Source organism: Melanotaenia boesemani, chromosome 13 (assembly GCF_017639745.1).
Source record: "Melanotaenia boesemani isolate fMelBoe1 chromosome 13, fMelBoe1.pri, whole genome shotgun sequence".
Lineage (NCBI taxonomy): Eukaryota > Metazoa > Chordata > Actinopteri > Atheriniformes > Melanotaeniidae > Melanotaenia > Melanotaenia boesemani.
In genome coordinates, this window is record NC_055694.1 from 8,267,035 (window position 1) to 8,291,789 (window position 24,755).

Sequence of the window (24,755 nt, forward strand, 5' to 3'; positions counted from 1 at the left end):
CATATATACATGAGGGAGCAATGAGAAACAGGTGAAGTGAATGAATAATTAGACCAGGTGAACTAATGAGCCAGGAACAGAAAACACAGAGAACGAGGGAAAACTACAAACTGAACTAAACATGACAAAACCAAAAATCCAAACACGATCTAAACAGAAACTAAACATGACAGACACCAGAATATAAACCAAGATCATGAAACATGACACAAAAGGGAGACAACCAGGAGACATCCTACCACCTCAACTGACTCCTTTCGCTGCAGAGGAGCAGCAGATCTATTCCAAGCTTTCCCTGAACACTCAAGCTCCTTAACCTTAACCTTAGGCTGAGCCCTGCCTCCTTCCGAAAGACACTCATTTTGGATGTTTTTACCACAATCATATTCTTTCAGTCACTACCCAAATCTCATAATCATAGGTGATGGTTGGAATGAAGAAAGAGCAGTAAATCTGACCTTGAGATGCTTAAACTCCTCCACTTGAAGCAGACACTCTCCTGAATAAACAAGTAATGAAGCATCATCCTCTGATTGTTTCACTGTAGTTACATTGTAAGGCATAAATACCACTAATAACCTTCAAAGTGTGTGACATTCATACATTTTGAGTGAATGCTGATGAAATGCACTTCGTAGTTTCATGTGTGTAACTGTAAAATTGTAGCTGCAGCCCAGTCCAGTATCAAGGAGAGTTTTTTTCAAAATTGCAGCAAGTACATTCAAATTTAATAATTGTGTACCTGCTTCCACTAAATATACATGATGAAGCTACAGTTAAGTTGCATAGGTCCCATGACTATATGTTAAGGCCAACCCTGTTGTGGAAAATACAACTGATGTAATAGTACCATAATGAAAAATTACCATACTGAATGTCAGCTCATAAATAAGTGAGAATACCTTTTAAAATAAATTTTAAATTTTCTATTTATGTAATAGAATTAATAGAGTAAACTCTGTTCTGTTACATATTTAAATGAATATCTAATGTGTTTTCTTTAATTGATGTTTACCTTTAAGAATGACCCATAATAGTCCCACAGCAGGCATCCCAGGATTCTAATTTGCCCCGACTTTCCGAATCGTATATCCGACTTCGATGGGTGTTAGCGTTCTCTTTCCCACTGGGAACTCGGGAAATCCAACTTCCGAGTACAACTCGAATGCACCATAAATACCCGGAACTGCCCCTTAAGAAAGCTCTGACAGGGTTCGTTGTTACTTGATACCGGCGTACACATAAAGTTGAAAGTGAAAGCTTATTTAACCGGAAAGTATTTGACAGCAACTGCTCCATAGACATATGCTTCATGCATTACCACAGCTGTTGTTTACATGTCAAGTAGGTGTTTGTACCCTTCGTGACCCGTGAAACGTTATTTCAGCAGCTAACTCCGCATTAGCGTTCGTCAGTTTGAATGTCCTGTGAATAACAACAAGCGCGCACTTGATAAACTGACAAGGGGAAGACGTTTGAGGAAACGTATGACATGGAGGTATTTTCTTTAAATTATTCTTATTTTATCATCTAGAGGGACTAGCATTTGGTTCAGTGTTAAATGGTAAGTGTAAATAGCAAGTTAAAGCTTCGTTTCTATGCCAAGTGACTTCATCGTCTTCTTAAAACAGCACTTTCGTTTTGTCGGACTAAATGCCTGCAGACATATTCGTGATATTAGCATTTTAAGACATTACACATGATTTTATCTATTTTTAACATTTAGAGGCAACACGGCTATTTAGTAGATGGATTGCAGTGCCGCTGATACAAACATGTCAATTATGTGTTTTTCAAAGATATGAAAAGGAAAGCTAGAGCAATGGGTGCAACTTACAGCGTCGATTTAAACACGGCTCCACCTAAAGCAGTGCAACTGTCAGCCTCGCCTACAATTGATCTTGTAAGTACTTTTCAAGACTACACACATATGCTGCTAATTCACACATTAAACTTTACTTGAAGATATTTTATGTCAACCTATTTGGTTCTAATGACTTACTGCATTGCTGTCTTAGTTGTTTTAAAAAGCTAACGCTAATACGGAATACTTCTGAGCTTGCCAAGCATTTTTGAGTCACATTAAATGGGGAGTTATGGAACCTCGTGGTCACCCAGAAGCATGTTTATTGTTGTGGTGTGAACTGAGATGGGGGATGATTCATACATCAGGCTGTGGTTGACTCAGTATGGGGCTTTTACGGGACTTACCCATCCAGTTAATTTTTGCTTGTTGTTATGCTGTTGTTATGCTCTGAATTGACGTAATTCATGGTAGTTCCTGCAGTGCATGCTGGTTACGCCTCTTCATAGGCATATTGGGATAGACGTCTATCTACCGTCTGACTTCATGGTCAGACAAGAACTTCTTGAGTCGTCAGGGGCCAGTGTAGCTGCTCCCAAATTAGATGTTTCCAACAGCTTAGTCATTTTTTTTATATATATATTTTATCAGCCTTTGTGTGATTCTCTAACTTTTTCTTGTTTGTGAAATACTAAAACAAAATGCTGACATTCAAGAAGTAGTGTGAATTTGTAAACGGTGCAGAGCTTCAGCTCATCTGTGTACTTTCTGTTCTTGTCAGACTTTCCCACTTCCTCTGGACATCCTGGAGGAAATCTTCCTGCATCTTCCCCACCATGAGGTGGTGTTGACATGTCGGTTAGTGTGCCATCAGTGGAAACATGTCGCTGACAGTGACTCTTTCTGGAGAGAAAGGTGCAGAAGAGAAGGGTATCGCCTCAAAGATGCTTCCAAAACACCCGATGACTGGAAGTTGTTTTATTTCTTGTGCAAGATGAGAAAAAATCTCATTCAGAATCCAAGAGGCGAAGGTGGGAAGTTATACTTTCGTATATATATTTTATGCTTTATAAGGTGCACCCAGTGCCATGACTTTCCTGCTAAGGAACAAACTGGATCTGAGTTTTTTATAAAAGCCTTTGTTTTTATAGCTAAAATGAAGGGTTGGAAGATCGTGGAGAATGGTGGTGATGAGTGGAAAATAGAAGGACTCATGGAGGCACATCCAAATGAAGCAGTCAAGTCTAATTTTGTGACCTCTTATGGGTAAGTATTCACCAGCAGCAGTATGGAAAATATCTGGCAATTATTGTGTTTATTCAGTTTAGAGTAATTCCTCCTATGTGTTTTTAAAACTTTCTCTTTTGTCCACAGCATGTGCAGAAAGTCGCAGTTGATTGATTTGGTCAAGGAAGGCTACAGCCCATCATTTATGGATGACTTTCAGCCACAAATTAAAATATCTGATTGGTAAGAATTAGGGTCTGGGTATCGTCACTAATTCCTTGAATTGATTCGATTCACAGCAGCCTATTTCAATTTGATTTTGATTAAATCCAATTCGATGTTGATTTGTTTACAGCTAGTTGTGTAACACCACCTATTTTTTCTTGAATATTAAAGACATTCTCAGATATTTTTTTTTAAATAAAACATAAGTGAATTTACTAGACAGTCAAAATCTGGGAGTGGAGTAATCAGATTAATGTAGTAATCTGATATGACACATCTACATGCATTTCTGAAGTACCATAACAATACAGTGTTTGCCCAGATTCGGAGCCAGAAATGCTGTGATGTTTAAGAAAAATCACTCAGGACAGAAAAAAATGCACAAATTTGTGTGATTTTCAGCTGGTTGACGTGTTTTCTGACGTGTGCGCTCTGTCCTCTGGCGGAAACCTGTGTGTGTGCGCACGTGTCTGTGTGTGTGCTCATTGCCGTGGACACAGACAGCAGGCGCAGCTACGACATGCTGTCATGAAAATCAGATAAATAGCATTAGACTGTTTGCCTTTTGATAAAAGGACAAAATTTAAACCTTTGCTAGAGGAAATGTGACTTTAAATGACCATGTGATTTATTTCAAAGTACATACGTGCGTGGTGACATCACTTCCTGTAACATTAGCATGATTGTCCGCGGTCTTAGCATTAGATGCTAATGTGAGCACTTTATAGGTAAATGTAATCCACACTGGTAAATGAAAACATCTGAACTTGACATCATCTCAGTAAGAGAAGTTTACCAGTTGTGTGTTTATATGCTAAAATCTTGTAGAGCCTCAGTAAGTCACTGAGTAGGGTCACATTACCGGAAATGAGGACATATTAAAAATATCGATCTCCCAGTTTTATGAATCGATACTGGATTTATTTGATTTGAATCGATTCAAATCGGTAAACCGATTTTTTTTTTTTTCCAGCCCTAGTAAGAATACACACCTGTCACAGCTCATAATGTAATTCCTCCGTTGGAGGCAAAATCAGATGAACAGCAAACACAAACCACTTATTGCCTCACATTAGCACAGCAGAGTTATGCAGCATTCTCTGCTACCCACAACAAAACTCTGGATCAAAAACCCTGAAAAAAATTGATGAATGACATTTAACCAACAGAGCTATCTGGCTCTGGATAAAAACTAATGTCTTCCTTTGATAACTTATATGAAATGGTTTTATATGATTTTCATCTGCAGACTCCCTAACAGACATGGCTTCAGGACTGTGCACCAAATTCACTTTTATGGGGCAAGATTTCCACACCATCCCTTCTTCACACCTGACTCATATTAGGCTGGGGCAGAACTCAATAACAAGCTGTTTTAAGAGATCCAGTTAATATGAATCAGGAGTGTAGAAGCAGGAACTTATCTAAAACCTGCAGGATATTTGCCCTTGAGGACCAACATCTCTGATCTAATTGTTGGTCCAGTGAGATCTGCAAGTTGTCACTGTGATTGTTAATCGGAATGAAATAAAAAGAGATGTAATCTGTGGGCATGTTTGTGTATCGGTGTTAGGTATGCACCTCGTTGGGACTGTGGCTGTGAATATATGATCTTTGTGCAGCTGCTGAATCAAGACAAAAAGGTTGTTGATGGATTTACTCCTGACACGGTTTACTTTCCCCAGTGGAATGATCAGCAATGGCATCAGGTATGTACAGCGTAAAGCATAGTAAACTTTAGTGGAGGTACTGACTCATATAAAGTTTAAACTTGTTTGTGTGTGTTCTCAGATGACTCATGTTTTCAAGGATTATGGACCAGGAGTCAGATACGTCCATTTTGTCCATGGTGGCAAAGATACACAGTTCTGGGCAGGATGGTATGGCATTCGTATAACAGAGAGCTGTGTTGAAGTATGCCCTGCAGAGGACTGATGGTAACACTGATAGATGATTAATTAGAATACCTTACATTACCTGATAAAAAAAAATCACCTCATGTTTTTAGCCTGACCAAAGTCAGAGAATCCATGCACATTAATAAATTGAACATTTTTGGTCATGTTTGTGATTTTATTTGGTTAACATTATCTGTTCATAATTTTTTTAGGGTTTTTTTTTTTTTTTGTCTGAACTATTGCTTGAAACGATTCTCCAAGCTTTTCTTCATAAATATTAATTCAAGCATTAGATCAGATTTTCATACAAATGAGAGGATCCAAGAAATTAATAATCTAATTATAGCACCACTGAGGGGAAACAAAGGAATCATTACACAGGATTTCTGTGTTTAATTCTCTTTATATGACAACATATTAAAGCACTACCAAAGTGGAAGAAATGTAAACTATATGCTGCTCATTTCTTGCACTGTTAGCATTTGGATTTGCAATCGTATTTGTTTGACAGTAATAATTGTTTGTGGTGGTGGTATCTAACCTCCTACAATAGTAACACATACTTGAAACTGTTTTCAGTCTGTATGCTTTGTATTCGGTTACGTTTTATCGTCAGATTTTTTGCTGTTGCACATTATGTTTTTGCAACTTTACTATAACAATGTTAGCTTTATTATTCTTGAATGGCAAATTAAATTGGAGGGTTTAAGGGCCTTGCTCAAAGTGGTTCACCTCTGTGGCACCCCGGGGTGCCCACCACTATAATTACTACCACTCCCTGCACTTTTATGGCCTTAAACAGCAGAATAAGCTGCTATTGTACATGTTTAATGTTTTTAAAACGAACAAAAAACAATACTAATACCCATTTTAATTAAATGTTCTCACTTGTATCTTGCAACATATTAAAACATTGACTTGTTTTACTAGCATAATTTATGGGTATGAGAATCAAAAGTTGAATGAGTAACAGAACTTAAAAAAGTTATCCTAAATTATCTACATGTGAGTGTAAAATCCCTTTAAAGTTCTCAGTAGATAGCAGAATGTACCAAATAAAGTTTGAAATATTATTTTTACTACATCTGATCAAATGTACTTTAAATGTACTTTAAATAATTATCCACGCAGATTATCATGTTTGCAAATGAGAACTGGTTCTCAAACAGTTTTTCCTGGTTAAATAAAGGTTAAATAAATAAATAAATTATGCTCCTTATGATAGAGTATTAAAGTACCATAACAGCACTACTTTGCACACATACCTTTATTTGCCAAATCTGTCTTTTGTAATTTGTTGTTCATATTAATTAAATAAATTTGCGTATTTGTAAAACAAGTGGTTGCTGTGAACTTTTTGGTGGCAACATGTTGAACTTTGGATTTTAAAAAAATAATGTTAAACAAGACTATCAATGAATGCAATGTATTTTAGTGTTCTGAAATGTCTTGTTAAGCTTTCATACATACATTTTTTTAAAGATAATTCTTTTATGCTACACATTGGTGGATTATGTGTGAAAATGTACATTACAAGCAAGATACTCTAAAACTTTGTCAAGAGAATAAAAATCAGATTAAAATTTTTTTCCCCTGCTTATTTTACTTTTTTGTCATCTCAACTTATCTAAACGTGTTCAGTACTTATATTACCTTGTTACTAACTGGCTTCAGTCAAAAAGAAACTAAATTATGTCCAAAATTACTTTTCAGTAGTTAAACAGTGATATACAAGTCATGTAATCCTAGGACCACAATGAAAGATGAGCACACTGAATGCTAACTTAAAAAGTCCCAACACATACATTTTAATATTTGCGCAACAGAAATCAGAGTAAAAAGTGACTGTTTCATTTTTCATGTAATAAAACTATTTAAGGGGTTTGGAGTACAATAACAGGTGTTTATTATTTATGTTACTAAGCTACCAGTGGCCCTATTTTCTGTAAGTTAATAATGCCCAGTGAGGTATTCTAGTAAAACTTGAGGTTTTAAGCTTGGCATATGTAAAGCACTTTGGTATTCGGTCTGTGTATTCCACCTATGACACACATAGATGTGTAAGTTAAACCGACAGACAAGCCTATGGCATGTTATTTTTAACAGGTATGCCAAACCGTCACAACACTGGAACGGTCCTTTAAGAAAGTTCTTAAGAGTGTTTGTTGTTACAATATGAAAGGAACCAATTTTACAGACACTGCTGCATAGATATAACTCCAAAAACATTCCCCAGTTGCTATGTACATGTTTGATAGATAGCTGTTTGTGCCCTTCAGGATCCGCGAAATGTCATTTCAGTAGCTAACTCCGCCCCAGTATTCGTTAACCTGACTGTCCTGGAGTGAATGACAAGCGCAACCCTGGTAAAAAGCGACCGACGTATAAGGAAACGCACGACATGAAGAAGAGAAATATTTAAGAATTTAGAGGGACCAGTAATTGTTTCAGCATTGAGCTGCGATATAAGTAAATACTTAAAAGTTAGATTGTATGCCAAGTGACGTTATCTTAGCTGATACAAACATGTCCGTCACTAGCTTTTCCTAAGACATGGACAGGAAAGCTAGAGCCATGGTTGCAACTTACAGCAACGATTCAAACACCAGTGCGACACCACCTAAAGCAGCGCAAGCGTCAACTCCGATTGTAGTTGGACTTGTAAGTGTACTTTGCATAACTCCGCACGCACATTCACCTGACTGCTGCTACTCCACACATTAGACTTTACTTAAAAATATTTGTTTCCCTATGACTTATTGCATTGCTCTGTTTTAATAGCTTTGACAAGCGAAAGCTAACAGCACTGAATACTTTGAACTTGCCAATTATATTAAATCGAGAGTAATGGAACCTCGTGGTACTTCGGTAAAGTTAGAAAGATGTTCAAAGATTCGGCTTTTCCGGATTAATAACTCTTTAACGGAACATTGCTTCTACAAAACCAACACAACACCGCAATCACAGCAACATAGACTGCGAGCTACAGTCGTATTTTCATCAAAACGAGCTGAGACTAGCATCAGACTCTATGCAGAACCTGCCAGTGCCCGACTAGGCAGGGACCGTCTGCAAATTTTAACACCGAAAAAATATGAAAGGAAAATATTTAATAATTACAATATGACATGTTGTAGTGCCATCAAACTCACAGTACAAATAAGACATCTCATATTGATCATACTACAGCGCTTACTTTGGTAAAATATAAACTGAAATTCTTAATAATATTATATTCTATATTGACTCTGTATTGATCTTCACATCATGATACAATCTTACAGGAATATACAGCCCAGCCCAAAATTATTCATACCTTTGGCAAATTCTGATTTAAAGTTACCTTTATTCAATAACTGTCCCTTATGTCCACATGATGCTGCAGATGCGTGTCAGTTAAGACAGCCCTACAGCATCCAGAGCCTTAAGGAACTCTGGGTGGACCTCATTCACCCCTGGGGCCCTGCCACTGAGGAGCTTTTTAACCACCTCAGCACCAGAGATGGGAAAGCCAGCACCAGGGTCCCCAGACCCTGCTTCCTCATCGAAAGACATGTTGGTGGGATTGAGAATGTCTTCAAAGTATTCACTCCACCGCCTCACAATGTCCCGAGTCGAGGTCAGCAGCCCCCCATCTCCACTGTACACAGTGTTGACGGGGCACCGCTTTCCCCTCCTGAGCCGCCGGATGGTGGATCAGAAACTACTTTAAGCCGTCGGGACGTCATTCTCCATGGCCTCTCCACACTCCTCCCATGCACAAGTTTTTGCCTTGGCGACCACCGAATCTGCTTTCCGCTTAGCCCGCCGATACCCATCAGCTGCCTCTGGAATCCCACAGGCCAAAAAGACCCAATAGGACTGCTTCTTCAGCTTGACGGCATCCCGTACTGCTAGTGTCCACCAATGAGTTCGGGGGTTACCGCAACAATAGGCACCAACGACCTTGCGGCCACAGCTGCGGCTGGCCGCCTCAACAATAGAGGCACGGAACACAGCCCACTAGGACTAAATGTCCCCCGCCTCACCCAGGACATGGTTGAAGCTCTGCCAGAGATAGGAGTTAAAACTTTCTGACAGGGGACTCCGCCAGATGTTCCCAGCAGACCCTCACAACATGGTTGGATCTGCCAGGCCTGACCGACATCCTCCCCTACCATCTGAGCCAACTCACCACCAGGTAGTGATCAGTTGACAGCTCCCCCCTCTCTTCACCCTTGTCCATGACATAGGGCCGCAAGTCTGACGACACAACTACAAAGTCAATCATCAAACTGCGGCCTAGAGTGTCCTGGTGCCAAGTGCACATGTGGACACTCTTATGCTTGATCAAGGTGTTCATTATAGACGATCCATGACGAGCACAGGTGGGTTCTCTGAACTGCTGCCTGGTGCATAAACACAAACAACAGTCAGGACCCCATGCCCCCACCTGAAGGCGGAGGGAGGCTACCCTTTTATCCACCAGGGTAAACCACAACATACAGGCGCCAAGTTGGGAGGCAATGAGCATGAGGAATTTCAGTTTATATTTTACCAAAGTAAGAGGTGTAGTATGATCAACATGAGATGGTTTATTTGTACTGTGAGTGTGGTGGCACTACAGCATGTCATATTGTAGTTATTGGCCATTTATTACTTATTTAAATGATAAAACAAATCCTAAAAATACATATAAGCATATTTTACCAAAGTAAGAGCTGTAGTATGATCAATATGAGATGTCATATTTGTACTGTGAGTTTGGTGGCCCTATAACATATCATATTGTAGTTATTGGCCAAATCTGCCCAAGAATGTGCAGAAAAGGATTTGCATGGTTGTAAAAAAGATTTATATTTGTGGAAAATAATGGAAGTTCTTTTGCAAACATCCTGTCCACAAAACTGTGTGCGAGACTCAGAAGTTGTGGCTGCGAATTTTGTCCCGTCTTTTTACATCTGTCTGATTGGATGGTGACTAATCAAACTGTCAAATCAGAGTGTAGCGACTGGGGTGCAGTTGAGGTGTGGGGTGGGGACCTAGCCTGACTTTCTGGGAGCAACTTTCCTCCAGTTGAATGTGCAGGACTTTTGGCTTTTTCTCAGAAATCAAAATTTTTTTAAAAACTGAGAACTCAACCGATCATTAACTGAGATACAAAACTGAGGTGTTTCCAACGACTGTCAACTTTTTTAAGCTTCTATTATACTGAAACAAAATGCTGACATTGTTCAGGAAGTGTGAATTTGTAAACCATGTGGAGCATTAAAAAGTGAAGCTTCAGCTCATCTGTGTACTTTCTGTTCTTATCAGACTTTCCCACTTCCTCTGGACATCCTGGAGGAAATCTTCCTGCATCTTCCCCACCATCAGGTGGTGTTGACGTGTCGGTTAGTGTGCCATCAGTGGAAACAAGTGGCTGACAGTGACTTTTTCTGGAGAGAAAGGTGCAGAAGAGAAGGATATCACCTCAGAGATGCTTCCAAAACACCTGATGACTGGAGGTTGTTTTATTTCTTGTGCAAGACGAGAAGAAATCTCATTCAGAATCCAAGAGGGGAAAGTGAGAAGTTTTAACTTCATATAAGATGGAGCCAGTGCTATGAAAACTTTACAAACTGCATTTGAACTTCTATCAAACTTTTGTTTTTATAGATAAAATGAAGGGTTGGAAAATCATGGAGAATGGAGGTGATAAGTGGGCAGTACACTTACCAAGAGTGCCACATCCAAATGAGGCAATTAAGACAAATTTTGTGACCTCGTATTTGTGAGTATTCACCAGCAGCGGTCCAGTAAGTATGTGGTAATTATTGTGTTCGTTAACTTCTTTGTTGTCCACAGCATGTGCAAGAAGTCACAGTTGATTGATTTGATGAAAGAAGGCTACAGCCCATCATTTATGGATGACTTCCAGCCACATATTAAAATATCTGATTAGTAAGAATGCACAACTGTCACAGCTTATTATGTCATTTTGTCCATTGGTGGCAAAATCAGATGAATAACAAACACTGTCCCACTTCTAGCCTCGCATTAACACAGCAGAGTTATGCCACATTCTCTGCTACCCACAACAAAACACTGGATCAAAAACCCTCTAAAAATAGCTAAAATACATTTACCAACTTAAATACCTGGCTCTGGATGAAAAATGAAGTCTTCCTTTGATAATGTGCATGAATCCATTTCACATGATTTCTCATACATATTGTAGAGATGAGTGTTCTGCCCCCATGAGGAGAAGCAAGCTATTTAAACAGAATCGGGGTCAAATAAACCCAAGACACAACACAGCAAACTGATCTAGTAAATGTACTTTAACTATTCTTTCATTCATCCATAATTAAGGATGTGTATGTGCGGAAAACAACTGACAACTACATACTATTTCTTCCATTTTCTAACTGTGGATGAAGTTTTACATGTTTAGTTAATCATGATATTAATTTAAGGTCATATCGTCCAAACCTGCAAATAATTGTGCAGCAGTGAACAATTTTGTATGTGTGAGCATCTTTCAACGTAAGGATTTAGATTAACTGTTTTTAACAGTTATTGTTATTCAGCATCAAATAAAATGTAAATCAATGTGTCTGTTCTGTGTGTGTGTGTTTTTGAAACCGTGTTGTTAGGTATGCACCTCGTACGGACTGTGGCTGTGAATATATGATCTTTGTGCAGCTGCTGAATCAAGACAAGAAGGTTGTTGCTGAATTTACTCCTGATACTGTTTACTTTCCTCAGTGGAATGATGAGCGATGGCATCAGGTATGTGTAAAGCTTGAAGTTGAGAAAACTTTAGTGAAGTTATTGACTCATGGAAAGGTCAAACTTTCTTTTTTTTTTGTTCCCAGATGACTCATGTTTTCAAGGATTATGGACCAGGAGTCAGATACATCCATTTTGTCCATGGTGGCAAAGATACACAGTTCTGGGCAGGATGGTATGGCATTCGTTTAACAGAGAGCTGTGTTGAAGTATGCCCTGCAGATGACTGATGGTAACACTGTGATAGATGACAGATTTAAATACCTTACATTCCCTGATAAAAAAATCACCTCAGGTTATTGGCCTGCAAAGCCCCTTTTTTCATCAGAACCACCCTGACCAGTTACAGGATGAATAAATGGCCTTTCTGGTCTTATTTGTGACTTTATTAACATTGCCTGTTGATAAATGTTTCATTGTAAGTCTAAGTGTCTGTCAGTCAAGCTTGAAATCCCTTTGAATTCTTTTAAAGCTTTATTGATGATTTCAAGCATCAGATTTTTACAAAAAAAGAAACAACAAATACTTGAAAATGTTTTCTCAGTCCTGTGTTCCTCGTTGGTTGATCCTGTATCACCTTCTCTGTTAAATTTGTTTTGAGCAGATATTTTATGTTCTTATATCTTTATGGCCTTAAACAGCATAATATGGTATCATTGTACATGCTTACTATATGTAAAATAAACTAAAAACTAACATTGCTGTTAGAGTTCTCACTCCAGTCCTGCACTTTGCAAGCATGTTAATGTCGAGTTTGATAACTCTTAAACTCTGTTTAAGTTACAGATTGAATAACTGAACATATAAAAACTCCATCTAAATTATGAAAATGTCAGCGGAAGCTTGAGTAGATAACAGAAACGTAAATGATAATTACCCAGTCTTATGCTTCTTGTGGAGTACCAAAGAACCGTAACAATGCTGCCTTGAACACAGTTTTGTAATATCTGACTCTGCATTTAGTTGTTGTTCGTATTCAGTTAACAAATCGGTATATGTACAAACTGTAAGCTTATTTGTGGCAACACCCACAATAATGTTCAATTGAACTTTGAACCAAAAATGTTAAAATGAAATAAAATCTTAAATGAGAAAAGATTTTATTAAATGCAGTTCATTTTTACTGTTCTAAAATTCCTTGATTCTGTTGCTTTCATACAGTTTTCATTTTATTCTTTCATGTTAGTCATTAAAACATACATCAATGTTATTTTCATAAGCAAGTCACAAAACATGTATTTAAAGATTTGATAATACTGGTTTATTGTGGTGCTTTATTACAAGCAAGATACAGTAAAACATTGTCAAGATTAATAAAAAAATCAAAGACGAACATTTTCCTGCTTAATTTGATTTGAGTGTCATCTTAGCTTCTCTAAACCTCATTAGTGATGCACAGGTTTCATTCAGTAAATAAGTTATTTTCACTATATTTACAAATCATATTCAATCCCTCACAATAGGCATGAATGTAGTAAAAGACAAATGCAAATATCATTGGTTCAGTTTAACAGTTTTAACAAGACTTCAAACGTAATGCTGCAGCATAGCTGCAGGTGTTCAGGTTATAAAACAGTTCATCAGCCCGACATTAAAAGCAGATAGAGTTCTACAAAGTTCAACTTTTGATAATCATTCCAGGCTCCTATTACCTCCTTACTAACTCACTTCAGTCAAAAACAAAGCAAATTATGCTCAGAATTACATTAAGTAGTGAAATGGTGATAGACTGGCCTAAATGTTTTCAAAGTTTCCATAGTAACAGGCATCCAAATGAGTATTTGCAAGTTTTCAGATTTTGGGCAGATTTAGATGGTTAGATTACATTTTGCACCTCTGTTGTCAGTTATCATTCCACCGGGTTCTGTTTAAGTAGGTTCAAGTCAATGGATACTAAGAAAAATCTTAATTGTATTTCATAGACCCATCTGGAGGCAATGTTGGAAGAGTTACACACTCCTAATAATTCTAGGATAAAAAGATTTTCTTAAAGAAAAAGTCAAACCATCTGGAAACCATTTGAGTTCTGTGAATTAAGTAGGAATTGCTAATGTAAACATCGCTGATGTAAAATGCAGTATAAATGCAACGTGGTTTTATGTTATATCGCAACAGACTTTTGCATTTTAATAAGCCATCATCATTGCCAACTTATTTTTCCTCACAGGACAGTTTAAATAATACCTCTTATAAAAAAGAGAAAACAACCCTATCCCACATCATTTCTTTTGGAATAACCCTTCCAAAATAATAAACCTAACCCTATGTGATCAAACAATCGTTTCTTAATCTCTTCTTCAGTTTGTGGTGGTTTAAACTCGGGGTTCATATCGTGTATGACCATTTCAGGGGCATCAAATTATCCCACACATTAACAAAATGTAACTTGATCTTAAAATTATTCAACACATCAAATAAGTTTTTAGGTTAAGTTAGTGAGAAGGAAAATATTTAATGATATTCCAACTCTTGATGGAATGTGTTTGTGTAGAAAACCTCTATTTCTGTCAACCCATTTTTGCAAAGTGATGTGCAGAAGAATTCAAGGTAACTTAGAGCAGAAAACATTTACGTCTTATCTTAGGTTCAGGGGGCTCCAGGGCAGCCAGTATTGCCTCATCAAACACATTCTTTAATCCTTTCTGTGGAAACAAAATATTATTATAAACAAAGCTATTCCAAATACACACGAACATCCACTAGAACTAAATGCTACAGAAATCTGAGCAGAAATGGAGCAGGGAAATCAAAATTTTCCTTTATTCAAATAACATACAAGACTCCTTATGATCAAGTTTTCTGAGTGAAGAAAAACTTATGACAAAACCAATGCAGCAGTAGAAAAAAAAGTCCGTTAACAACTGTCTAAGACAGAGTGTAGCCTAAATGCTTTGTAGGATACAACAAATGAGCTCAATACTGAGGCTATAACAGAATGTTCTTTTAAAAATCAGACTTGCACGCAAGGTGCAGACAAGAAAAAGAACACAAGATTGGCACTCTATCATCTTAGGCAGCATGGGTAATGGTGATTAGGCCAAGTTGAAAAGAAAGCACATTTAAACAGAAGGAAAAGAAAAATTAATGGGCAAAAAGCTTTAAAGTTTAAAAGAGCTTGTTACTTAAGTGAGACATTTCGTTACAATGATTAAGCAGCAGACGATCGAGAGGCAAAGCAAGATGCAAGAAGACATCAGAACAAACAGCATTTTCTCTTTCTCTGAGTTTCAGGGGGCTCTAAAGCGGCTAGGATAGCCTCATCAAATACGTTCTTCAATCCCCGCTACAGAAAAAGGAAAAAGAAAGGAGAAATGGGTACACACAGTTAGATGGAGTTTTTAGCCAAATGCTGTTAGCAACAGACAGGGCAAAGCATTTCCAGCCTTTTTGTTAGGAACGCAATCACCACTTGGCTGTTAGAGAACCATTCAAGGTCGTTAAAGGGGAAATCTTACCTGAGTTAGAGCTGAGCATTCGACATATTTGACTGCCTTAAGGTCACGAGCCAGCTTTTCTGCTGTCTCGGGGGTGATTGGCTTCTGCTTGTTTTTAGCCAACTTCTCCACTGTGGAGGGGTCATCACGCAGGTCAATCTGAGTGCCTACCAACAGGAATGGGGTCTTGGGACAGTGGTGAGTAATTTCAGGAACCCACTAGAAGAGGCACACACATACAAAAAAAAAACCACAATCAGGAGTTAAATAGATACATGAATTCATCAATTACATGTAGGATACTGCTTCATTTACAGTCATCTCACAAATTACCTGTACTCTTGTTCAATGCTAATCTCCAGTTAGCCATTGCTTCACTAAGAACCTTTCAGTCTATACAATAGATACTTAAAGGTGCATTTTTATACTTATTTTCAGAAAGATTCAGATGCTAACTGTGAAGAAATGACAGCTATAAAATTATGACAAAGATATCTATGTAATGTTTTGCAGAGATATCCACTGAAACTGCATGGTAATAACAACATAATGAATCACGGTAGCATCCGGTCTGCCCTTAACACCAGAGGAAGATGTTGCTCTGCTCAGAGACTGGATTTGTTTTTCTCTTCTAATATGCAATGCAATTCTTGGCAAAGTGACTAAACCCTCCCCAGAGCCCAGATCCTGACTGCTGAGTCAGATGAGGAACAATAACAGGTGTCAATAACACTGAGACCTCCACATTACTGAAGCAGTGTTGGGTTTGAATGTTCTTTATGAAGCTTAAAGAACGACTCTTAAAGATACTTTAGGAAATAAAAACTTGGCTAGGAGGGTTTAAGATGTGCTCATCAAATACTGAATTTCAAGCTCATTAGAATTGTACAATTGATTTTTTTATTTTATAGATTGTATTTCTATTCATCATTGGATCCCTGCTGGACCCCCTACAGTCTGCCTACTGAGCAAACAACTCCGTGGACGATGCAGTCAACATGGGGCTGCCTTATGTACTGCAACATCTTGACCAACCAGGGACATATGCCAGAATTCGGTTTGTGGACCTGTCTCTCTGGTAGTAGACTTCAGAAACACCCCACTCACTGTCCTAGATAGCACTATTGCAGCTGTGGACGTATTTAGGCTCCTATGCATTACTATCTCTCAAGATATGAGATGGAAGAGCCACATAGACTGTGCTTTTTAGAGAAAAAAAAGAGCCCAGCAGCTCTGGTTTGGTTAAGGTACCGAAACAAACAGAAAAGACTGCAACAGAAAGTTTGTGCTGAGAAGATCATTGATGTTCATGTAAAATCATTTCAGACCCCTCTCATCCAGACCACCACCTTTCTGATCTGCTGCACACTGGTAGGCACTTCAGATCTCTCAATACAAAAACATCCATGCACAGGAATAGCTTCTTCCCACGGGCCATCTCCATTATTATCACTGTCAAACATGCTTTGAAGGCAACAGCAATTTTCTCCAGATTATGGTAAACAAAACTCTCTGTGATCTAAAATACAAAACAACTAAAGATAAACGGCAGGCAAATTTCTATTTTTACTGTTTTACATAGGATTATTGTAAAAGATCAAATGTAAGCAGAATTTGCTGTTCCTGTAGCACAGCAGTGTAAATGCCATCTGCTGAATGAATACAACCTGCAATGCTAAAGAAGCAGAAGTCTTGCTTAAAATTACTGAAGACCTGATGCTGAAGTTTTAGCAAAAGGAGTAGAGAAGTTGCAAAACGGACAGATCTGAAGTCCAGACAGGTTTTGATATGTTCAAAATGCCTTAGATGTAAAAAGTTATTGTGGAACCCAAACACAAAGTGAAATGTTTGTGACTAGTAATCAACAGGGATAATTGCAATCATACAAGCCTAAGAATTAGGAAACTGCAATGACAGCTTAACCAAGTAATATACTCTCCATGAAGTCACCCAAACAAACACTGATCACTCACAGATCATATACTCAAAATGACAGGGGTTATGTTTATTCTTTCAGTCTTGACTCTCATCTCACTTTTAGAGTTTATAAAAGTGAGATAACTTTTTCTTATAAACTATATGCAACATTGAGGACTTTTAACTTGGAAGTCTCCGCCTTCCCAGCCCTCTTTCCCTCTCCTCCCACAAGAAGAGGAAGGACAAGGGATACAGTTTGTATCTAAGGACATGCAATAGACAGCCAGGGTGGAACTGTTGCATTGCACTGAGGTTAGCTTCCGAGGGGTGGGCCTGGGCTTGTGGAATAGAGACCCTGCACTATATTTCACTGGCATCCTGATGTCAAGACCTTGAAGCAGTCATTTGGGAGTGCTGTCATGCAGTGCATGGTGGTTGGCTGCATAAAATCCCATTTCACAATAGCAGGAAAAGGAGGTCCTGCTTTGGAGGCCCAGGCAGGCAATATACACCTAGTTGCCTCAGTTAAACCACTATAAAGACACAGGGAAAGAAAGGCAGCCATTACTCTCTCTTCCTTTTAACCTACAGTGTTATGGACACAGGCTGCACAACACTATAGGTAGGAGTGTAAACGGAAAGTTTTATCATAGTTGTGTAGAGAGGGCGAGAGAGAGAGAGAGAGAAAAAAAAAAAGAAATCGGAAAATGATTTCTGCACCCAATGCGTGATTACTTATTTAGTTAAACTTATGTTTACAAGTGCTTTAAAGATAAATGCTTATGCTTTCCAAGAAACTTTTGTGTTTGAAAGACTGTTTGAATGTGCACTACATCACAGGTCAGTGTCTGTTGGTTTGTTGGTTTTTTCCCCAGTATAATGACGTTAGATCCCTGGAATTTTGGTCATTTACAGTTAGCTGTTTTAAAGAAGGAAAATAAAAAACTATTACAATCAAGTCTGAGTCTAATGGTAAAGAATGAGAGGTTTTATTTTTAGGCCATAATGCTCAATCCCATCAGAAGGCAAGTTCATTTCAACTTAGAAAATTCAATTATGTAATTAAATTATTGTTAAAAAAAATTCTGTACCAACCTTTTCTTTAACATTCTCAAATGAGGACGGTGAAACAACCGAGAAACAGACTAGGAAGACATCGGTCTGAGGGTAGCTTAGTGGTCGTAACCTGTCATAATCCTCCTGACCTAAAAGAAGACAAAATAAAGGTTTATTACCCGACAGAATAATTGCAGTACAAAATCTAAGCTTGTTTTAAGAATATACGGAGCCAAAGTGGAAGCCTGTGTCACTGTGGAATCTAAAATGGATGTGAAGGAGTTTTGTAGTGTTCCTCTGCTACTATAATGCACAAACACCAGTTGACATAATGGGTGTTTATCCCACTTTTTTAGTTTCCTTATGAAATTTAAACAATGATGGCTGAATACAGTAATTAGTTAAAGGCCATCAAATTCTACATGTGCATGGGTAGTCCCCAGAGATCAGAAATATTGACCAGTCATTTCTGCTAAATTACTGCAATATTAAAAGAAACAAAACTGAGGTAAGACTGTGTGTTATCTATACACAGGAAGACATTTTTTAAACAAGAGGAGTACACAACCACACAATAGGAGTACTACTTACTGCATTTTCATTAACTTTCAGCAAGGGGCTGTGCCAAGTTACCACCATACACCAAACATACATATGTTGTGAAAGTCAGTTTTCTTGGGCAGTGTTTTAAGGTACACAACAAAGTAGATTTCATGGAGCGCGACATCAATTTTTAGTCTGAAATTAATAAAACTGAGAATGAAAATAATCATACCTGCTGTATCAAATAATCCAAGGGTGTATGGCTCACCCCCAATCATTACAGTTACTGCATAGTTGTCAAACACCTGCAAACAAAAAAGGTAATGCTTAAGTTTGAAAGTACTTTACAGTTTATGATGTTCTGTATAACCGAATAAAAAATGTGCATGCTAACAAAACAGAGAACAAAGTTGTGTTGGTTATAAATAAATAAATAAACACCACTTACTGTTGGTACATATTCAGAAGGGAACTTGTTGGTGGTGTATGATATCAATAAGCAGGTTTTTCCCACCGCTCCATCACCTACCACCACACACTTGATAGTCTGCATCTCTGTGCTTTCTGCTGCTGGCAATTAGGTTTGCTGCAGGGATAGGGGAGGTGAAAGCAGTCTTAGATTAGGCCATTCCTTATCCTTATCTCAAAATGGTTACAAAAAATATTCCAACATTAAGTAATATAAATGTTCGGCTTTTAGAGCTACTAAAAATGTGATAAAAACCAGTTGGATAGGAGGAGACAACCTATGTTTCCCTCGCATTAATTAGTTCAGTCACACCCCATTAGCAACTGTCTAGAGGCTAACGTTAGCCAACGACGTTTCACCACCTACTTATCTGGTACATTATCCTGCTGAGTTGAGCTACTGAGAATAGGTTAAGAGCTCAGTAAGAAAATATGACGCCACGTACTTGTAGTAACAAGTAGAGGGAACTGAAAACATGTTAACATCTTTTACCAAACTATGCTATGCAGTGCTAGCTATTGCCACACAACGCTAACTAGTTAGCCAGCTAAGCAACCACCGGCTAATAGTTTGTGGGGAAAAAAACGCGACTAATTTGCTGACTAATTTCACAGGGTGAAGTAAATACTGACGCCGGTTTGTATCTGTCAATAGAATATGTTTAGAATATAGAATATGTTTAAGCAACGTACCTGGGTTCCTCCGTTATCACTGCTTGCTAATGTTAGCTGTCTGTTTCGCCGGGCGTTGACACCAGCGAGCACAAACTTGGTTCAGTCAGTGAGGATCCGAGTCCCGACTTCCACAACTGTGAAGCTACCCAAAACAACACCGGATATTGCTTTCAAAGTTAAATATGCTTATTTAATCATTAAAACCAAACCCACATATCATATAAGATGTATGCCCAAATGAACACATGACACTTAAAATTAGCCATAAAACCATTTCTTTGAGCTCTTTGTCATTGCGTACACTTTATAAAGACTTCCTTACTATTCCACTTGTGCCTTTACTTTTGAAAGTAACTTCCTTTAGTCATGTTGGTTAGCTTGACAACATTTCCTGTTGGTGGCTCATGCAGCAGAAGCGATGATGTCACCTCTCACCTTGTATACTCTGAGAGCTCTGCACCCCTACAGACTGCATACCACTTTGTCAATGAGAACATCAGTAGGCTAGATATAGATCTTAGATAGATGTGTTGAAATAAAGTTAACCTAACATATATTCCAAGTTTGTCATAAAACAAGTGTTTTTGTAGATTGAAATAGCTATCGTTTGTTGTTATTCTCTGGTGCCACACTGGCTCAGAGAAGATTATTTCACCATAACTTAAAAGTGCATTTTTTACACCAAAAAGAGGACTGTAGATATTGTACCCCATCACATCAAAAAATGTAAGCACAACAAAAATGTTATAACCTCACAACTAAACATGCTCTTTGAAAACAGGTGATAAAGGCAATATCCATGCTGGCTGCCAATTTCTTTCCTCATCTTTTGTAGCTTGTCCATGTTTTGTAAACACAGCTGCTTTGCAGTAAGCTTTTGACATCATAATATTGAATGCTATCATCAAAGTCATAACATTAATCAAGGCTGAATTTGTTTCATGGTCCTGAAAACAAAACAAAACAAAGCAAAACCCATACACCTGGGGGGCACAGCTTTACAAACAACCTTTAATGAAATTCCACACACTTTTACAAACTTAATTAAAAGTTTTCTGTGTTACATATAAAGCAAACAAGAAGTTATACAGAAAAATAAGATTAAATGCAGGATTATTGCATGAGATTGCATAGGTGTAGTTTACCAGATTTGTGAAATGAAATCATGTGATTGTTTTGAAAAACCAGCAGGTACAATTATCCAATTTCTTGCAGTTACAACTCACATAATAATGAAGTCTGTTTGACAAGGATCACTAATTATCTAACAAAACACAGAATGTGTGCAACTATTTTTTTCTCTGAGGAATCTGAAAGTAATTTAGCTGTATAATTTACCTTGCTTGCTTATTTTGTTCAGCTAATAACTGTTAATCAGGACAGCAGTGCAGAGGTATTTAAGCAAGTGTGCAAGTAGTACTATGTATAGTTATACAAGGAGCCATAACCACAATTCAACCTTAGTCCAGGAATTTTTAATCTACTTTCAGATCTTTGGAGATAATAATAACCATTACTGTCCAAAAAGATCTGCAAATATAGTAAATAAAATAGCCTTTCTTCTCCAGTGGTACTAATTTTTAACAGCTTATTCAAAAGTTGGACTCAAAGCTAAACTGGTACTAAAATGAATGCTAATTTTCCTAACTGAATGTCAATGTCCCAAAACCATGAACTAATTTAATCATGTGTTTGAGTTTTGACAGTTAAATTTTTGTTGTACCTCATCTACATGCTCCTTGCAGCTTTTATCCACCACACAGCAATATGTGTTGATGCTAAACAACCCAGCATTATAAAAAAGAGGATCCAACGCAGAATCGCCCACCAACTATGAGAAACAGGGAAATGAAAGTGCAATGGAATCAATTATTTCACATGCAAATTTTCATTTATACTCATTCAAATATATTAAATGTTTTTTTTTCAGTATAGCATTTGCTATGACTGCAGTTTTTAAACAGTAGGGTCCTTACACTTACTCTCTTTCAAGTTCTGCCACTTTCAGTAATAAATTACTCTCTGTTGTGCTGGATGGAATTGTCACTGCACAGGAAAAAAAAACAGGAACAAACCTCAACGAATGACCTTAGTAATTACACAAAATAAAGTCCCCAAACGTGAGTAATATGAGCAGAGACAGACAGACACATAAAAAAGCAGGAGTTTTTGTGTATAGAAAATGTTGTGAAATCATTTATCCTACAGTTTAAATGCTCTTTTTGGGTGGTTTCACACACTTCCAAAAAATTCTGTATGGACATACTAGACATACAGTATATGTTTCAAACCTTAGTGTGATTAAAGTTCTGAAGTTATGAGGGCACGAAGGCACTTAGTATAGAACAATAGAAGTACTGTGTTTGTGAATGTAGTGTAAAAGCTCTTTGAGTGGTCAACATGTGACTAGAAAAAACTATGGAAATACACTCCATTTTATAAGAAATGATGTAATCTTTTATATTTATACGCAACTGTGTCAACTATCAACATGTTCTGAGAATAAAGTGAATGAAAAGTGAATACAAGTACATCACATTGCAGCAATGTAATGTACTTCTATATGTTGTACCACAGTAGTAGAACAGCTTTTAGATGTACCAGTAGTTGAATCTGAAAGCTGATTTCCAATCTTAAGGATTAAACTTAATGAAAAAGTTTGAGTCAAAGGTACTGATCTAATCTTTCATAAGGACGGTGGGTTTTATTAGATTGAATTAGATAAGAAATTACAGTGGCCTGGCAACATAAACAGACCCCACAACAATCATCCATTTTTAATTTAGGTGTTGTTAATTTGTCAACAAGTGCATCTCAAATGATACAAGTGGGAAATATTCAAGTACTCATAAAGCTTGTATAGAGTCATTAATTTGAACTTGTCTTTACTACAGTAGGTTAGTAAAAGATTTTCTTGGTTATCAGAACAAAAGATATGAAGGGGCAGCAGTAGTATTGTTTTGTGTGTGATGATAAAGCAGCTGAGCTTACTCAACTGACCTGTTTTGGAGATGAAGAGCTTCACACCTTTATGGACATTTCTTCTTCCTCTGGCAATAACACACCAGTATGTATCTTCATCACTTTCTGTGAGCAAAGTCATTGTTACAGTGAAGACTCCTGCTCCCGTATCAACGATGGAGCTTCTGCTATTAGGTCGGTTCCTGGGTGTTTTCACTACTATCTTACAGAAATCATATATTGGTCCTTTGCACCAGTACTTTGTATTTTCTTGGAATTTAAGGTCATACTGACAAGAAATTGTCACCGAACCACTGAGAGGTCCTGTCACTTCATCTGGAGCCGACAGCTGAGCTGAGGTCACATTATGCTCAGGTAACAGCAAGAGACTGAGCACCAGAGCTGTAAAATATATTAGTATAAAACATTTCTCATGTAAGCTTCTCAAATATCATGTTAAGATTTTGTTTATAGCTATAGTAAATAGTAATATTGTTACATAATTACCATTAAAGAGGCTGACAAATATCCTTGCAGTCTTCATGGTGTGGCTGAAAAGCACAAATATGAAGCAGAAGTAACGTACATCAAGTGAGGGCTTCCTTCTTTTCCTTGTCATTTTGCAATAATGTTACTCATTCGAAATCAAGCTGGGTAGGTCTGTGTTTGTATTTAGATCTCACAGGGTTACAAAACCTTCACCATGTTTGTCAGATGACAGATGAGCTAGTTTGCTTTGGGCCATTGGACATTATTTCCTCTTTGTTTTGATAGAAATGTTATCTTTTTTTCTATATCATCAGTCTGTTGAACATTACTGCAGAACCTTGTTGGTTTATTTACGTGGGTTTTTGCAAACACCAATCTGGTCTTTTCTGTTTCTTGGGCTGAAAAAGGGGTTTGCATTATGTGATAAACCATCAAAAAGTCTTTTTTAAAATGATTTTCCAGGAAAAAAATGTTTTTGTTGTCTATTCTCAATGTGAATAAAATACTTTTTCTTCACAAATGAAAGTGAATTTTGTTTTTCACAAAGACTGTGCACCTCATTCTACTTTAACATTTTCTTTATTTTAATTTTAACTTCTTTAATCTTCATATTGACAGAACTGAACTAAGTGGACATAAAATTCAAGTAACAACTGCATAAGAAAACTCAAGAAGCCAAGTCTCTACTTTTGAGTATTTAAGAAAAACAACCACATTGAATCTTCTTAGTATGAGTATCTGTGAGAACCACTGCAAAGGGACATTAAAAACTAGTTTCTTCAACAGTAGGTGGCACTACAGAACAGCCTGTCATCCTAGAGATAATATTCAGTTGATTTCTCTCTAGCTTATCTACACTCAGTTGCATGGTCTAATTAAACTTTGCAACATGTTGGAAAATCTTTTGCAGATATAATTTGCTGTGGAATGATCAATATTATCTTTCGCCTCACTGTTTACATCTACTGCATTTGCCCGACTATTTCCTCAGGGTTTCATTTGTTTAATTAGACTAATTTGCCATTTTGTGGCACTGTACATTCTAATGGGTTAATAATGATGTAGCTGATTCCAGTATTATAATGAAAAATGATCCCTTTTCACTGCCTTTATGTTTCATTTCCATATCACATTCGACTTTTCTATTTTTTTAAAGAGGATCACAAACTTGCTGACTCGACTGGATATTATTAATTCTGTCACAGTTTATTTTGCAGTTTAGTTTTTGACATTATCTTGACTTTTATGGATGTATATTTATTAGTAATGGCAAAGAAATAGCTTGTTTAAGCATCAATAGCAATA

At 37.4% G+C, this 24,755-nt stretch overlaps 4 protein-coding genes across 7 annotated transcripts; 2 read left to right on the top strand and 2 right to left on the bottom strand.

The window, feature by feature from the left end:
• Positions 1-1,198: 1,198 nt before the first annotated feature.
• LOC121652384 (F-box only protein 6-like) lies at positions 1,199-6,741 on the top strand. Of its 3 annotated transcripts, none has more exons than XM_042005155.1 (7): positions 1,200-1,498; positions 1,800-1,903; positions 2,586-2,835; positions 2,956-3,070; positions 3,179-3,274; positions 4,830-4,965; positions 5,048-6,741. In XM_042005155.1, exons 2-7 carry the CDS (start codon positions 1,802-1,804, stop codon positions 5,189-5,191), a joined length of 843 nt encoding a protein of 280 aa, XP_041861089.1. In that variant the 5' UTR covers positions 1,200-1,498; positions 1,800-1,801; the 3' UTR covers positions 5,192-6,741. The 3 variants fall into 3 exon arrangements, with proteins under 3 accessions (XP_041861092.1, XP_041861089.1, XP_041861090.1); XM_042005156.1 differs by lacking the exon at positions 1,200-1,498 and adding an exon at positions 1,545-1,564; XM_042005158.1 differs by lacking the exon at positions 1,800-1,903 and having other exon boundaries at positions 1,199-1,498.
• Positions 6,742-7,518: 777 nt separating this feature from the next.
• Positions 7,519-12,403, top strand: LOC121652385 (F-box only protein 6-like). Its single transcript, XM_042005159.1, has 5 exons — positions 7,519-7,815; positions 10,450-10,699; positions 10,792-10,906; positions 11,772-11,907; positions 11,994-12,403. The coding sequence occupies exons 1-5, from the start codon at positions 7,708-7,710 to the stop codon at positions 12,135-12,137; spliced, it is 753 nt and encodes a 250-aa protein (XP_041861093.1). The 5' UTR covers positions 7,519-7,707; the 3' UTR covers positions 12,138-12,403.
• A 742-nt stretch (positions 12,404-13,145) lies between these two features.
• LOC121652387 (cell division control protein 42 homolog) lies at positions 13,146-20,136 on the bottom strand. Of its 2 annotated transcripts, none has more exons than XM_042005162.1 (6): positions 20,019-20,136; positions 19,306-19,443; positions 19,090-19,162; positions 18,354-18,463; positions 15,363-15,560; positions 13,146-14,549 (listed from the first exon to the last, which is right to left on the bottom strand). In XM_042005162.1, exons 2-6 carry the CDS (start codon positions 19,408-19,410, stop codon positions 14,460-14,462), a joined length of 576 nt encoding a protein of 191 aa, XP_041861096.1. In that variant the 5' UTR covers positions 19,411-19,443; positions 20,019-20,136; the 3' UTR covers positions 13,146-14,459. The 2 variants fall into 2 exon arrangements, with proteins under 2 accessions (XP_041861096.1, XP_041861095.1); XM_042005161.1 differs by lacking the exon at positions 13,146-14,549 and adding an exon at positions 14,641-15,190.
• Positions 20,137-20,993: 857 nt separating this feature from the next.
• On the bottom strand, positions 20,994-23,592 carry LOC121652386 (CMRF35-like molecule 7). The gene is made up of 4 exons (XM_042005160.1): positions 23,469-23,592; positions 23,001-23,363; positions 21,983-22,046; positions 20,994-21,831 (listed from the first exon to the last, which is right to left on the bottom strand). The coding sequence occupies exons 1-4, from the start codon at positions 23,578-23,580 to the stop codon at positions 21,729-21,731; spliced, it is 642 nt and encodes a 213-aa protein (XP_041861094.1). The 5' UTR covers positions 23,581-23,592; the 3' UTR covers positions 20,994-21,728.
• Between the last annotated feature and the right edge of the window lie 1,163 nt (positions 23,593-24,755).

Coding starts and splice junctions, on each gene's coding strand:
- LOC121652384 (XM_042005155.1), top strand. CDS start 1,802: ATGAAAAGGAAAGCTAGAGCAATGGGTGCAACTTACAGCGTCGATTTA. Junction 3,275..4,829: donor CAAATTAAAATATCTGATTG/GTAAGAATTAGG, acceptor TATCGGTGTTAG/GTATGCACCTCGTTGGGACT. Junction 4,966..5,047: donor ATGATCAGCAATGGCATCAG/GTATGTACAGCG, acceptor GTGTGTTCTCAG/ATGACTCATGTTTTCAAGGA.
- LOC121652385 (XM_042005159.1), top strand. CDS start 7,708: ATGGACAGGAAAGCTAGAGCCATGGTTGCAACTTACAGCAACGATTCA. Junction 7,816..10,449: donor CTCCGATTGTAGTTGGACTT/GTAAGTGTACTT, acceptor TGTTCTTATCAG/ACTTTCCCACTTCCTCTGGA. Junction 10,700..10,791: donor TCAGAATCCAAGAGGGGAAA/GTGAGAAGTTTT, acceptor TTGTTTTTATAG/ATAAAATGAAGGGTTGGAAA.
- LOC121652387 (XM_042005162.1), bottom strand. CDS start 19,410: ATGCAGACTATCAAGTGTGTGGTGGTAGGTGATGGAGCGGTGGGAAAA. Junction 19,163..19,305: donor CTTCTGAATATGTACCAACA/GTAAGTGGTGTT, acceptor TTTTGTTTGCAG/GTGTTTGACAACTATGCAGT. Junction 15,561..18,353: donor TTGAGAATGTTAAAGAAAAG/GTTGGTACAGAA, acceptor TGCCTCTTCTAG/TGGGTTCCTGAAATTACTCA.
- LOC121652386 (XM_042005160.1), bottom strand. CDS start 23,580: ATGACAAGGAAAAGAAGGAAGCCCTCACTTGATGTACGTTACTTCTGC. Junction 22,047..23,000: donor GCTCTTCATCTCCAAAACAG/GTCAGTTGAGTA, acceptor TTTCCTGTGCAG/TGACAATTCCATCCAGCACA. Junction 21,832..21,982: donor GTGGCAGAACTTGAAAGAGA/GTAAGTGTAAGG, acceptor TGTTTCTCATAG/TTGGTGGGCGATTCTGCGTT.